Source organism: Fundulus heteroclitus, chromosome 23 (genome assembly GCF_011125445.2).
Source record: "Fundulus heteroclitus isolate FHET01 chromosome 23, MU-UCD_Fhet_4.1, whole genome shotgun sequence".
Classification (NCBI taxonomy): Eukaryota; Metazoa; Chordata; class Actinopteri; order Cyprinodontiformes; family Fundulidae; genus Fundulus; species Fundulus heteroclitus.
Genome location: NC_046383.1, coordinates 25,499,408 through 25,515,310, shown reverse-complemented (window position 1 = coordinate 25,515,310; position 15,903 = coordinate 25,499,408). Strand labels below are relative to the sequence as shown.

The 15,903-nt window shown below is 45.4% G+C and overlaps 2 protein-coding genes across 2 annotated transcripts in view; one reads left to right on the top strand and one right to left on the bottom strand.

Moving 5' to 3' along the window:
* Nucleotides 1-3,029, top strand: part of flt4 (fms related receptor tyrosine kinase 4) — a 74,557-nt gene extending 71,528 nt beyond the window's left edge. Inside the window, exons 29-30 of the mRNA XM_012863323.3 lie at nt 128-213; nt 2,473-3,029. Coding sequence (XP_012718777.2) covers nt 128-213; nt 2,473-2,686 — 300 coding nt within the window. The 3' untranslated portion in view covers nt 2,687-3,029. The remainder of the gene's footprint in view (nt 1-127; nt 214-2,472) is intronic.
* A 1,341-nt stretch (nt 3,030-4,370) lies between these two features.
* Nucleotides 4,371-15,903, bottom strand: part of ergic1 (endoplasmic reticulum-golgi intermediate compartment 1) — a 28,933-nt gene continuing 17,400 nt past the window's right edge. The window contains exons 3-10 of the mRNA XM_012863126.3: nt 13,124-13,196; nt 12,696-12,790; nt 9,787-9,911; nt 8,441-8,545; nt 8,298-8,358; nt 7,971-8,071; nt 6,939-7,061; nt 4,371-5,361 (exon numbers count right to left, since the gene is read on the bottom strand). Coding sequence (XP_012718580.1) covers nt 5,254-5,361; nt 6,939-7,061; nt 7,971-8,071; nt 8,298-8,358; nt 8,441-8,545; nt 9,787-9,911; nt 12,696-12,790; nt 13,124-13,196 — 791 coding nt within the window. The 3' untranslated portion in view covers nt 4,371-5,253. The remainder of the gene's footprint in view (nt 5,362-6,938; nt 7,062-7,970; nt 8,072-8,297; nt 8,359-8,440; nt 8,546-9,786; nt 9,912-12,695; nt 12,791-13,123; nt 13,197-15,903) is intronic.

The window sequence follows — 15,903 nt, the reverse complement described above, 5'->3', positions numbered from 1 at the left end:
TTGTTTATTTCTTACTGACTTTGGGAGTTTTTCTCCTTGTATAATCACCACAAAGAGCTGCTGACGAGGCAGCACGGCTTCTCGAAACTCCCCAATTTACACGTTTTCAAACGGTGTCCTCTCCCAGGATAACCAGACCGACAGCGGCATGGTGCTGGCCTCGGAGGAATTCGAGCGGATCGAGCACAACCACCGGGGCGCCGTGTTGAAAAGGTTCGTCATGCCAGAACTATGCTCAGCATCACCGAAAACGGAAAGTGACACACAAGAGGCTCGCAGACGGTTACTTAGTGACGGAGCGTGGCATTTTCAGGCCTGATAAATGCCCGTTGCTCACGCAGATGACTCCATTTCAGAGCAATGAGCAAACAAATGATGCTCCACATGTTTCAGTCAACACGAGAATACGTTCTCTCTGGGCTGGAAGATGTGGAGGAGTCGCCTCACGCCGCTTCATGTGTAGCGAAACCAGCTTCGCAGAGGAAATATGCAAGAGCGGGCTCTCTACATGTGGAAGCAAACAACAGGATGACTCATTTGGAGTCAGGGCCCCATTTTTAGTCGGGGTTTTGAGAAGTGCATTCTCAGAAAAAGTTTGAGAAATGACATCAGCCAGTAGAAATGAGGACATATTTATCCCGCAACAGTACCAAGTATAGAAGAGGATCTTAAAGAAAGTACTACAACAGATTACTGTAAGCTGTACAGATGATGTGCTCGGTCTTACCGAAACTCTCCCCGAAGGCCGCGTTCTCACCTTCATTCACTCAGTTTTTTCAAGTGACGTTGGAAGGGTCTTCTAGAGTTCAAAGCATTAAAACAACATTTAGAATAATACGGATCCTTTCTATCTGAAGTCTGCAGGTAAAACCTGAAGATATGGATCTGTAAGTAACAAAGTGGTCTTTAAAACCCCCCAGAAAACACCTAATTTAGTTGTGGATGTAGAAATCCTGGCAAAGGGAGTCATTTCTCTAGAGTTTTTTTTAGAGTTTTTCAAAGCCACAAACTTCAGTGCGTTTCCTTTGGGATACTAGGTGGCAGACGTCATGCGTTTTTGTGATATGGAGGAAAATGATGCGTGGTTTCAAAAACCTTCCCTTTTACATATGGAAACTGAAAAGTGCGGCTTGTATTTGTATTCTGCCTCCCCAAGTCAATACCGTTTACAGCTGCTAAACTTTCTTGTTTTAGTTTAGATTGAGTGGAGAGTATCTATGGACATCAGTTTTCAAGTCTTGCCATAAGCCCCATTTACACTTCCCTTTTTTAACCGATCCATGCTGAGTCTGGACCCGAGCTTGGATCAGTTAAATACGTGCCACTTGGTTCTGCACCGTTACACGTCAAGCTAGCACTGTTTCCTCGCCTCCTAGTACGATTATGTGGTACTTACTGCTCTCTAGATTGAAGGAGGACTCAAGCAAATCAAATGCACCGCCCGTAACATTCAGGAAGTTAGGTTGTAATTGTGATATTTCTTTTTTGCGGAGAGTCAGGCGATAAAGGCACCTTTGTGTAAATTTGCTTGACAGAGTCCTGCTTTTGGGAATTGGATAAGAACAAACGAAATTGTCTAATCAGGGGCTTACGCGCAATCAAACGACAGACATTGAGGTTTCATTGTACTGCTTCAGCAGAATCATCACGGAAAACGGTTTTGGCACGGTAGAATCTATTATCGAACTGGTCTATATTTAGCGCGGATCAGTTGTGTCTGGCACGGTTCAGTTCAGTTTATGTTCCATTTACACTCGATAGTTATCCCAGTCACTGAGCTCGGACCGTTCTCGGCACAGTTAAAAAAAAGGGTAGTGTAAACGGGGCCAAGAGTCTCAGTCTGGGCTTTATATAGGCTAATGGGTGAGTTTGCCACCATAGATTTGCATGATTAGGTTGACCATTTTTTTGCAACCTCAAAGAGGTTTTCTTCCGGGATCGCCCATTATCCCCGCAGCATGGTGCTGCCACTACCATGCTCTGCAATGAAGCTTGTGTTCAAGGCATTTTGGTCTGATCTGAGCAGAGCATCTTTTTCTGCAGCTGGACCGTATAAGCGAATTCATAAAATCAAGTGGACTTCTAAGGCATTAGTTGACCATGACATTTATGTGTAGGCATCGAAGGAACGGAGGCTGAAAGGAAATGCATGCTAGCCTTTCGGCAGGTGCTTATTTGCTAAGTAACTCAAGCATGATGCCACCACCCTGGGAATGGTGTTATCTCAGTAACATCTCCATTTAATTCACTGAAGTTTGTGGCTGTAAGCACCAAGGTACTTGTGCAGTTCAAGGGTTGTGACCTTTGCATGGCCTTGAACTTATGTGGGATTGCCTTTATTGCAAAAGAGGAACTGAAATAGATTTTTTTTTTTCTTGACCTGTGAAATTTCAGTGTACAATTACATTCTTACAAGTGTCTTCAACAGCCCGCAGTCACCAGAGCTGTATTAAAGTGTCGCCCTCTCCTCAGCCGTATGAGCAGCACCAGCAGCACGGAGCCCCTGACAGCCCCCCACTGCTCCCTGGGTCAGAACGCCGGCAGCTCCGGACACCGTCCCAGCTTCTTCAGCCAGCTGAAGGGGCAGACCTTCTACAACAACGAGTACGGTCACCTGTCCGAGGAGGGCTTCTGTGACTTCTACTCATCGCCGGGGACCCCTTCCCTGGCCTCGTCGAACGTCTGATCTTCCCAAAGATGGCGACCCCCGGGAGCAGAGATGTTGGGAGCCTGATGGAGGATTGTGAAATTATAGCAACATCTCATCATCGACCTTGGATGAAGACCTGAGCAGAGCTGGCTTTTACTCCTCTCACCTTTCCTCCTCAGCAGTCGGACTTATTGATATGTGCCTGAAGTTCCTTTAACCAGCCACTGGGTGGCAGTATTATGACAAAAATGATGGAAAATCATTTTCTTTACATACGTTTATATTTTTATCTTTTATATAAGAGTTTTTTTTCCCCATTATTTTTACACGTTATGACTCATTTAGGAAGAAATAAGAAATAAAGACAATGTATCCTCTTTTTTTTTTTTTTCTTGGCTCTCATTACTGTGACATTTAAAGATCTGCTAATTGCGTTTTCATTCCCGTCTGCTGGAGCATATATAATTATGCCGCTTGTGTCGTTTGATGGAGGTGGCCACCGGTAAGAGGCGACGTGACGAAGGTAAACAGAGGGATGTAGGGCGACTGAAGGAGTGAGTCACTCAGAGCACCTCTCATCAGAGGTGGACGTAAGTGTGATGATAGCTGCGCGGGCTCAAAGAGGCCTTGCAGCCCGGCATCACCCGCTGACGAGCTGCAGGGTGGTGGCTGGGCCTGCCAGCTAAAGGGAAAATAAGGGCCGTCAGCGAGCAAAGTCCACCTCTGAGTCATATTTACACGATTACAGACAAAATAAAAACTGTATTCAAAGGTTCCATTTTCAGTTTCTATCAACAAGTGAAATGTTAATCAGAGGTAAAGCCTTCACAGGTATAGCTCGTTTCATTTGAATACCATCGTGATGATTTTACTAAATCAAAAACAGGGAAACTTGTTTTGGCTGGATTCATCAAACCATGGTGACGGTTCTGTTAAGTTTTTATTACAGTGTGTGAAGTTAAAATCCAGTTTGTCAACGTTAGGGTAGTTTTACTAAGACCAGTTCAACAGGATTTCTAATGAGTTGGCCTACCGCATCAATGTGGCTCGTGGCAGAAAGCCAATCAGCCCGTGGCTCTGCTGAGGTCTCAAGGAAAAGCTCAGGTTGCTTTAATAAAGGCCTTCAGCCTGTTAGGTCTGGAGTCTTCATATAAGCTGGTGTATTTTCCCAGGGATGACGCCTCTGAATTTGCCCCCCCTTTCAGGATCGGCTGAACCCAAGAAATGTGACATTTCTAGCCAACGTCCTGGATATGTTCACACGTTCTGTTATCTCCCCCCCAAACAGCAGGTTTTGCTTTTCAATCCCAAGGGCAGTGGTTACACCGGTTGCTTCTCTGCCTTTTTGACCAGATTTTTTCCTTCCAATAAACTTTCCTTTACTGTGCCTGGACCCAGCACTCTGAACAGCTAGCTACTTTAGCAAGGACTTCCCTCGTGGTTATCCCCCATGATAACCTTTATTAAATATTCCCATTTCCTGCTAAATTAAACTTTGAGCTTCCTGGTGCAGCAACAACTGTTTATAATATTTTACTGCCTTTTATTTGTCAACATAAGTTTTGACTTCTTGAATAACTCTTCAAACCCATTTTACTGAGCTGCGTCTGTGATCAACCTAATTAACGCACCACGTTCAGGTGTCGAATTATTCAGCAATCGAATAATCAGGTATGGTTCACTGTAAAAGAGAAGATGAATGAAAAAGAAACAGAACCTGGAGAATTAAACTATATGGTCCCTTTACTTGGAAACAGATGCCATTACAGAAGTCGTTAGAAATGAAAGGGAAAAAAAAAAATGGCTCTGAAAGCAGAAGAGCAGGATCTGACTGAGCTATCATGGTGCTGAATCACAGACAACAGTACGATGAAAGGGAATAATAAAACCAGCCATTTAAACAATTATGCTGTGCTTGCATAACTTCCAATCATTTAAGTCACCCAGACAGTCCAATCTAGTGTTATATAATGTGGCAGCTGATGACATGATTGGTTTAAAACGAAAAAAAAAAAGGTCCTGTTGAAAGATCCGCAGAGCAAGTCGGCACCGACACCGAAACCATCAATCAGAGTGAAACAATTAGCTGACGGCGATCATTCACGCAGGGAAAGGTGACCCCTAAGGCACAGACGGAAGATACTTTTACATTTCTGAGTGATTTCATTTATGGTGGACCGCGTTTTAGCACCAAAGTTTAAAACTTTTCACGTCAGAGCCAATCTTAGCCATTTTAAACGTCATATATATAAAATAAAAAACACAAACACAACAGAAGCGCACACTGGTAGGTTTCTGGCACATCTTTCCTCCAGATCAGTCGTAACAAGAGATTTCCTCTCCTGTCCTGACACCGGGGACGGCGTGAGAAGACATGTGATAGTCAGGACGCACGCGTCAGCGGCAGAGGAGACGGAGCAGGAGAGGACCTTCAGTAACGGAGACGCAGCCGGGTAGCCTGCTAGTTATATCGCATGCTTGGGGACTCCTCCTCATTGGTCGCTGGCTTGTTTTCAAACAGAAGCGGATTTAGCTAGCAGGCTAGCAACTCTGAGCTTATAAATAAAAGAAGAACTTGGTTGGGGAGGGGGGAGAGGCAGTCCTCATGACATTTTCCCGATCTGGATCTTCTTCCAGGCCTCAGAGGCGGTGAATATACACGAGTCGATGATCCCTGCCACGGTGAACGTCCCTCCGACGATGGCACAAATCTGCAGAAAAAACATCACTCTGTCAGGATCAATGGTTGAGTGATTCAAGGCTCTTCCCCCCCCTCAGCATAATGTGGCCCAGAGTCAGCTGGTCCTGATCACATTAGGTCAGGATGCATTACACTCGCTCCAAAGAATGAGCTGGAAACAGACCAAAAGGCCCTGGACTCTGCAGTCTTCAGCCATGACTAATGACAACACTGCCTGCACACTCATGTCTCAAACCTGCTGCATGAGAAACTAAAACGCAAAAGAAGGCGCGGGTCGTCAGATCAATCAATCAATCCATCCGCCGAGTCAGATTTGAACCCGCAGGAAACGGTTCCGATGGGCTGGAGGTGGCGAGGGAGGAGACGGAGCAGAGGCAGGTTGGTGACGCCAGAGGAACAAAGCTTCATATGTTTTGATAGTCAATAAGGTTCAGGGTGTTTACATTAAACAGGATTACTAGAAACTGCAACCCAGAACAGCAGATAAAAAAAAAAAAAACACCCTGAGTTTCAGAGGATGGAGCAGCCTGGAGCTAGCAGGGTGGACTGTTTCTAAGCATCAATGTACAGAACTAAGTTACTACAAGGGAGCCATGTTGGTTCCAGTAGTTGGATTAAGTGGTTTCCCCCTCTGGCAGGGCCGTCTTCTCAGCGGCCCCTCTTAGTGGCTGCAGTGGACCGGAGTTTTTGGGAATCTCCCGTGACAAACTGCAGGTAAAATACCCAGAATTGCATTTGTCACGTCTTACGTGTCCTTTGTGACACAGCTGCGGGAAAAGCTTTCATTTCTGGTCGGACTAAAGCATGCTTGACGCTCCTGAAGGTGCATTTAACAGGAATATCAGGAAGTTAACGTGTCGCAGAAATTCTCTCATTTGGTGCAAACCCTTCGGACTCCGAGTTAGAATGCCTCAGTAACACATGCCTATCGAAAAGCATTCAGCTATTTACAAAAGAAAATGACCTGATGAATATTCTAATAAATTAACATCTTTGCGTGGCGGTGCAGAGCATAAAAGAATGCAGCGCTGCCCCTCCCCAACCTGTTGCTAATCAGTGCCTGTCAGCTGACTGGAGGAAAGATATTAATGACAAATTTGACTCTGATGGAAATATTGCAGAAATGTTTTCTAGTCTCCATCATTATAACTATATTCATCCAAGTGGCTGTAGGAATAATTGTATTTTAAAACAAATGCTCTACTTTTAGAATAAACACAATTTGATCATGTTTCATGTTTTAATTTTTGAATTTTTTGTGTTAATACTGAGAGGTTGGGCTATTTTTTTCACTGTAGAAAAAAAATCTGTAGAAATTATGCCAATTTTTGTGATAAATGTTCCCAGCTCTCTTAGCCTTTCCTAAAAAACTACATTAAAGGATCTTGCCATCATTTATTTATTCTTCACTCTTTCATATGAAATCCGACTAACACACCTAGATAAACTCTGGAGACATGATTGTGAAAATAATTGTGTAGATAAAAACACATTTATTATGAAGGTTTTAAGAGATAGCAGCCTTTCAGCCCAGCGTTGGAAGCGCCACCCTGAAAAATAAACGTTCTCACTGAAGCCGCCACTGACCGTCGTGATGAAGCGGTAAAAAGGCTGCCTCCTCTCGGTGTACTTGACTGTGATTGGACTGAGGTCGTATCTGAACCAGATCGCAGGGATTATTCTGCCTGTGTGGCTGTAAGCCACATACTCCTGTGTAGAAAGAAAAAAAAAGAAGACCATTATATACAGATTTGTCGCAACATCGGAGAAAAACAAAGCAATTTAATTAGTGGTGACAGATAAAGGAAATGCAATTAGTTTGGGAATCATGTCAGAGGAATGTGTTGGATCTTTTTTCTCTGTGGGAGCGAAGGCGGTGCGTCGCCGTGCAACGCGTTATGGAGAAACTTGCTTAAAAGTCAGAAATGAGTCATTAAAACGGAACCTGGACTAATTAAAGTCGGAGGAGGTAAACTTGAGGAGGCAGCGATGCTTTCAGCGCTCCTGATGACACGGTTTTAATAAACTTGGATAAAAGTCCCCGTCTTCAGTCGCCCCCTCAGTAAAAGAGATCATATCAGCACATTTGGCATGACAGAGAATCCTCACGTCAGTGTTTACTCTCCACTCAAGCCTCCATTTCCACGTTCACAGTTGACCGCCACTGTTGTTACTCTATACTCTGAACCCGGTTTTCAGTCAACACAGTTCTAGGAAGTGTGTTTATGGGTTTGTTGACATCTTGGGTGAGTTTCCAGTCACTGCAGGTTCACCAACGGAGGTTTGAGGCATTTATGGACCTATTGTCCAACCGTGGCATGCTGCAACCCCACGCCTTCATGAAACACGGCGGTGACGGCGTCATGCTGTGGGGACGGCTTCCTTTAGCAAACATCGGTGAATTTTAATAGGTTTTTGTGCGACGTATGAACAAAAAGCAGCACATCGGTGATGGCTACATCTCTTCTTTTACAAATCATCTGTCCTCTAATCACTTTGCTGTCCCCGAAATAAAATCCCAGTGCCCCTGAAGTCACCTATTTTGAAAAGTGCGTGATTTCTAGTCTAAATACAGCCGTGCAGCGAAGGGCAGCAAATGTAAGAAAGCGGATACGAAACCTTGTTCGCTACTGTATACTGGTAGGAAAACCTCTGCCTGCCCGACAGGTCTTCATACACGGTCGGTACAATCTTCAGTATGTAGTCGTGTGAGGCCAGCGCTGCAACAGAAAAAGGTTATTTCAATAGAAGAAATGTAAAAAGCCTCTTTTCTTAAAGGTAAAGCATCTGGAAGAAGCTAGATATGGTGTTGGCTCTGTGACTCAAGCCTTCCTGCGCTAGGTGCTTTCTTTCCATTGCCTCATGGGATGTGAGCAGCCAGCAGGCTTGCATTGATGTTGCATAGTGGCGGCGGTGAGCGAGCGTACGGGCGGTCTGAGTACGTACGGTTAGACGACAGGCGGTTTGCCCCTCCTAAAGCGTTAAAGGCCCCCTGGACTTTTTGTACCTGAATGTCAAGAGAGAGAAGAGATCCCGTTAGTCTTAACTCCGTTAACCTGCCTAAACCTGCGGGGCGTCTTCGTCCCAACCTGCAGCTTTTCTCCAAAGGCCAGCTTGTGGATGGTGTGAGTCATGTCGGGGTTTTGGGGCTGCGCCGTAGCGCTGTGTGTTGACACATGGAAGTTCCCTGGTACCTGCAAACACACACACACACACACACACACACACAGAGCTGGTGAACTGATGTGTATTGCGCCACACGCAGCGCGTCTACATGCATGCAGGCGTGTTTGGAAACGGAATGTTCTCTTTGCCACTTCACTTTTTCTTTTTTTAATAGATTTTTAACTATTTTAAGCTAAAGAGCGTTAAACATGCAACTGCTGGGTTATTCATTTTAAAAGGTAATGGAAAAACTGACGCGGGGGATGTGGCGAGGCGGAGCAGACTGGGCTGCGCAGGTCGCAGGCAACGCGCTACACATGGATGTGACCAAATCCCAGGGATCATTTCTCAATTTAGACCGAGGAAGGAAGGACGAACGAGGGCAGGAACTCAACGTTTCACTCAAACCCAACAAGGACAAACAAATAGACCCAGACTTTTCTTTCCCTCTTATTTTTGCCTTCTCTTTTTCCATTTTAAATCATGTGTCCATGAATGGATATCATCCCTGGCTTTCGTTATCAGTTCATCCAAATCCCACATATTGGGAGTTCAACCCAGTTTGGCCCTAGTAGGTTTTTTTTCTACAAAGACTACAAAGTTTTGGTCTTTACACAAGATGTTTTTCCCCAACAATTTCAATAAACGTGTTCTGGAGTTTAGATGGTTTTAAAAAGGGTTTTCGCAGCCGTTTAGTCAGCTGCTAGAATCTACGATCTCATGACCACCGCTGAGGATCATGGATTAGAAAATAAGAGCTTCTCCTTATTGGCTCAAATAAAAAAAAAAAACAGTCTGGAGCAGTGCCTACATTACTGAAGGCAAAACTCAAATCTATCTATCCACCTGAGGCTCCCTTAAGCCATAATCATGAGAAAGAAAAAGCAGCAAAACTCTTTAGCTCCTCCGCTTCAGGCAGACAACGACCCATGACCCAGAGAGTGCAGCTCTTTTTCTGCCGAGAGCGACAGCCTCCACCTCCTGATTTTAATCCCGGCTGCTTCATTCTCTGCTGCGAACCGCTCTAAACGTTACGCCAGCAGAACCACGTTAATCAAAGATGAGAGCCCTGGACTCCTCTCTATGACTATCCTCTGAGGTCCTATCAGGGGCCCTGGTCCCTAAAGAGGAAGCAACATTGGTAAAAGGAGCGGCCCCCAGACTCTCGCCTGGTTTCTGGACCAGGTTCCTGCGACGGTAATCCACCTTAGGCTACGTTTGTATCTAGACCACGCATCAGGCTGCGGCCCGCGGTGCGATGAGGCCTTACTTTGTTAACGGTGAACTCCCCCTCGAAGCGGCAGCCCTCTCCCTGGTTCAGAGGAATCTTCATGGAGTTGTCTATGTGACCGACCTCATGGCGCCCCATTTCATCCTGGATGTCCAAACCCACCACTAAAAAAAAAAAAAAACAGCAAAACAAAAACAACAGACACGATTAACATGTAGTTCGGAATACGGTTACTTCACTTTAAAACTTTTAAACGTTTTGCTTGTTTCGGGCGAGGTGCTGGAACAGCACGAGGCAGAAATAATTGACCGGTTCGCTCCGTGATGACGAGCGCTTTGTTTTGGTCGTGGTGAAAACCAAAAACGACCGATCAAACCTTTCCGCCCGGCGCTGACACGGCCAGTTGTCAAAACAAACATTTTTATGTTGTCAACAAATTTAGACTTTTGGAGCAAAAACCAGAAACAAAAGGTGCCGTCACTATCTGGGAGGGGGGGGGGGGGGCAGTTTAATCAAGCTGAACTTGATTAAACTGATACCAGATCGGGTTTTATCTGCAGCTTTGAGCCTCATCGTCAAACGGGGAGGAATGGCACAGCGGCAGGTATCACAGTGACCCACAAAAAGTCAACACACAAAGTCCAAACGCCGTCACCGTTGTTGCTCCCTCTCTTTCTGTGATTTTCCATCCAGGCCTCCCCCTCCCCCCCCCAATGCGGGCTCCTGTGTGTTGGCACACTGGCAGTGGCCTAATTCTCTAGCTGGCCAGCAGCAAAGCCAGAGAGGTGTGCTGTATCTGGGATCTGCAAGCCGCCTGTCTGACCTCTGACATTCAAGACCATTTACACCCCCCCCCCACCCACCCACCCCCCTTTAATCTTCACTCTGTTTTTGTCCAGATCTCAAAATAATGCAGCGGACAAATATAAGCAGGCGAGGGAGACGCTGAGGTTCTCCCTTTTTAAGACATTCAGGCCTGGAAGGAGGCTGATTTAAAGCTGATCCGTCTTTAAATGGGGGGGGGGGGGCTATTCGTTTTTCCATGAAGTCATAGACGACGATGAACAAGAAGAAGAAAGTCAGTGTCGATCGAAGATGTTTAGCTAAGAAAGATGTTTTATTTTAAAAAAAAAAAGGGGGGGGGGGGAGCCTTCCATGACGAAATGGGTTCTCGCTCTGCGTAAATTAGCCACGGATGACAACCTGTTTGGAGGCCTGGAAAGCGGACTGATAAAGTATTAACTCGCAGCGAGCCAGACCCGACAGAGCGCTGCTGCTCTCTGCTCCGGCGTGGTGAAACACTAAACCCGGTGGAGCTGCTGTTTGAAGGCACAATCGGGTTTTAGGGGAGGGGGGGGAAGAAAAAAACCTGCTTTCAATCCTCAAAACACACAAAACGAGCAATCATGGAGGGGCTCAATTAGAAACAGCCGCCTTTGTTTGGGCATGCAGGCGGGTGGGCGGGGGACTGCGGACATCTAAAGTTATGGCCGACAGCCGAGGCGCCGTTAATCCAGAGCCTCCGTAAGGGAAAGCAGAGTTCCAGCGTTTATTAGACGCTGCCATTTTTGGGAGAAAAATCTTGAAGTGATTGGGAGTTTTGTGCGGCGCCTCGAGCCTCGCTGACATGCCGGCGTTTGATGATGGGCATAGTTTCTGAGGGGAGTCATGATGAGCGAATAAGAAGTCACTCCTCTGTATCCTGGCACGCTTCAGCCTGCTGCCGGCCCACTTCGCTGACACGAGGGAGTCAAAGACGGAGCGAAGCGGAGCGGCAGCAGAAGCAGGACGCTCTGAGCTGAAACCGAGCTCGGGTCGCATGAGAACACAATGACGAATCTGGGTCAGCCAATGAAAACATACAGACGGGAGCCGGTGAAAAGTTTGCAAACACTCGTCTGATCATCTTTCACTTTTGGGCCTGAAACGGTGCCTTTGATCTGCTTTTTTCCCCCCTCTGGAGTGAATGATCAAGTAACTAGTATTTTAAAACAAGATATTTTATTGTAGCTTTTCCATTTGACACAGGGTCCAAGTCTACATACATACATAATATAAATATAGACATACACCCCCACTAATCTCTCAATAATCTGTCGGGCAGTCTCACTTTTTCCGCCATTAACAAGCCTGTGGTGCATGGTGGACGGCGATGGATCTCCAGCAGTGAAACGGACCCCCAGCATGATGCTACCAACACCGTGGTTCACAGTTGGTTAGGTTTCCTTCACCTAAACTGCTCTTTTCTCTCCAGGCAGTATTAAGTTGTGTCTATGAGGGTGGCAGCAGCTTTCAGTGGAGTTAGAGGATGTTGATTTTGGTGCGGGGGCTGACCGACGGCTAACCCTGCTTTGCAAAAAGTCCCACTGGCATTGGACCAGGTTCCGGTTTTATAAGAGATTTCAGGTTCCTTCGTTCCTGGGATGTTCTTGGGAGGGACGGTTGGAAGTTGGGACACGATGGGGTTCGAAAGGACGACAATCTCAAATGCGCGTCAAATATGGCTTTGGGATGGAAGAATCCCCGCTTTCCCCTCCTAACACCCCAAACCATTGATTACTTGAATTGATTACCAAAAAATTTGAATCGCTGGTAAAAAAAAAAAAAGGGTCAAAGATCAGGCCAGAAGGAGACCAAAGCTTGTTGATGGCAGGTTTCTGAAGCGCAGGCATCCAATTATTAGTAGAGCTGTGGGATATATTTGTGCATGTGTGCGTAATCTTCACCATCAGAGAAAGTTACCTCCTAGAAAAACAAGAACTTTAATGCACCCTAAAAATAACCCATGCTTGTGTTGAGTACATGTAAGCTTTAAGCCAACAAAAGCCAGGCAGGGCATTCCTAAAGGGAACGCCTCGAACAATGCGAGAGAAAACATCGTACCACAGCAGAGAGGACAGAGCAGAGGAATAGAGATTATGCAGAGGTGTGTGTTCGTAAATACTCACAATCACAGTGTAAGTTTGGCAAACTGATGTTTAAACTCACATCTATCTTCCCACCACTGTCTTTATCAGGGTCATCCACATACAATTCATTTACACTGGAGGGGAAAGAGACAAAAAGGGTCAGGCACACATCAAGAGTCAAAATTGTCCAAAAAAAAAAAAAAAAACAACAACTGATTTGCACAACGTTTTCAATAAAGACTCATCTTCTGTCAGACAGAGTATTTATGAACCCGTGTCTGTAATTTCCTTTTTGTCACACCTTCTCCATGTCATCCCATCATTACACACGGCTGACGCATGCACAAAGTCAATTTCCTGAGAGGAACATTGTCTCCGCTGCCTGGCCGCAGCGCCGCTTGGGCATCGGCCTTCATTAGCAACTCCCTTCGCCTTTCTCAGACGCCGGACGTTACGGTCTTACGTACATTTCGGTGGCTATGAATCCCGTCAGCTCGGACAGGAAGAGGAAGAGTATGAAGACGCAGCAGAGGATGGATACTGTGGGAACAGAGACAAGGAAAGCCTTCTTAAAACGTTGTTTTTCTCCACATTCACCTCAAGTTACACCCGCTTGTAAAAAGGAATGATGCAAACCACCAACGAGCCGGACTAATCCGGCCGTATTTAGAAATGGCTGACCTCAGCTATTGACATAAATGAAATCACACAAGTCATGATTCCCCCCCCTCCCTACCTCCCCCTTAAACAGCGGTTTTACTGCCAGTTTTACAGCTGCCATTACGCAGGTTTTTAAAGACCATCCTACACTCATTACCCGTTGAATACCAGCACACCAGGCAGCCATTACAGCATCCTTTCTCGGAGAGAGGTGAGCTCACGCCATTCTTTGAGAGAGCCACCAAACAGCTAGTTTTCCCATAAACAAACTCATCCTAAATGCGGCTCCTCCAAAAGGCCTAAATAAGGAATAGTCTGTGTTAAATCAAAGAGCTCGTACACTGAGTTAATAATTAAAAAAAAAGTTTCAAGGGGAAAAAGCAGCAACTTTATGTGTCAAACTAATGAGCCTAAAAAAAAAAAAAAAAGCATCATGTGTTTGCTGAAGGAATGGATCCCTGTCAGCGCTGCTGCGGTCTGTCCGGTCTGGCGAGATTCTCCGTCAGCAGGTGAGGCGCGTTTACGTGGCAACCGTTTCCTAGGATCCCACGAGCACATGACCCTTGCGGCTGACAGGGCGTTGCAGCCAAGCCCGCCGGCGATGGAGGAGACTTTACAAAAGGTAATGTTTAACCAACAAGCAGCAGGGAGTGTCACCATGACACACAGGTTACCAATCCAGGTTCATCAAAACACTTGAAGTCTCTCCCCCCCCCCCCCCCCCTCCTCACCCCGGCATCAAAGGAAGGCAGCGCGTTATCAGAGTTATTAAAGCCCAGAGTGAGGAGTGACAACTGCTTTTTAACCAGACAGCAGTGGAAACACTGACAGTGATTTACAAAGACTTACCATGACTGGCCTTTGTTCAAAGGTCAGATCACACATTTTTCCTCTGGCTGCGACACCAAGAGGCAGATAAATAACCAGCCCAGCACTTCTCAAACCACACATCCCTGTATGAAACTTACACTGTACAACAACACTGACTAAATATACCACAGCAGTACTGTATCACAGTATCCCTGTACGCTCTCGACAGCTCGCTGAAACTACAATCACTCTGGCACTTTTCTCTGGTTTTCAGGCAATGACTGTGAGTGGCCTTTTTTTTTGGGACTGGACATATTCCTAAACGGCCAATTTATTTTCTCTTGTAAGCGCAGGAAGGGTGTCCAAGCCAGCTGACCAACACTTTGCAGCAACCGGTGGGGGAGGGGCACTCCATCACTTTACCATCGACACTAGGGCTGGGCAATAAATTGATTTTATCGATTCATTCGAATTTGCAACACCAGAAGATTTGATTTTGGGGAACCTGCCTATGTACTCTCCTGGGCTTTCATGAAACTTTGCACTATTTCAGTCCCGAAAGAGGAAATTGTTTTGGTATTAACATGCAATGTTGAATATGTTTAGGAAAATATATTGTCTAAATACTCCAAAGAGGAAACATTTTACCCTTAGGTAAGGTACTTAATTTATTCATTTACTTTTTTTTAAGCTGGTGTGAAGCTACACAAGTGAAGTCTGTTCCTACATGTGTAATACAACTAGCAGCAAACGTGTTATATTTTCATTATTTACTATGGCGAGGCCCGCCACGTTGTTTTATAAGCAGGTGTTAAACCTCTTAATAAGTTGCACTTTGAATTCAGGTCGACTCCCAGATGAGATTAGTGCAATAAAAGTAGGTTATAAAAAAATAAATGAAACAAAAGTGAAGAAAATCGAATAATCGGATTTGGTGAAAATATTTTTTTTTAAATTTCTAAGCCATGTCGCCCAGCCCCAGTCGATACACTTGGAGAAAACATTGGCCATTCCATCCCTTCTCTCTAGTATCTCATTAAAACCAAAATAACATTATAAAGGAAGGTTTTCACTGTTTTAAAACTTTAACTCCTTCAAAACTTATACCTCAATATTGGTACCCAACCCATGCCTCGTCCCATTTATTCTCAAACTACTAGGCTAGCCTGGCTTATTTCCCCCTTTTTTGCAGAGACAAGCCGAGGGAAAGCAAAGACAATGCACGGAAAAGCAAACTACTGAGGCAAACGCGGGTCTATTGTTGTAAGGCTCATAGCTTACAACGTTAAAAACGTATTCCCAAACAGAATGTGGGCCTCTGTTGAAGACAAACAGAGGCTTCAAACATTTAGCTTTTTTTTTTATCTTAAGTCAAAGTGTGAGCTGCCCTGCCTTGAATGAAACAATAACAGCTGTCTAATATGGGAATGAGTAAAGAACCCACACCCTTAGACAGTGGATGGCGACAGGAAGGGAGTCCACTGTCTACAGGAAGGACTTCCTCACACTTCCCTTCTCTCTGGTGGATGTTGGTACATAACTAGTTAATTTCCTCTCTCCTCCGTCATGTGCTACAGCCAGTCCTCAGTTTGCAACGGCAACTCAGTTTTAACTGCTCTGTTGTAATTTTTTATTGGGGGTGGGCGATACTTTCTGCTCTCATCAGCTGACTGGCAAAACAAGAAAACGACCGAGGCGCCAAGAATGTGTCATTGGGTCTATTGTAACCTACCGGGCGGTGAATAACCAATGTAATCCGTGATGATGATGAGTTACT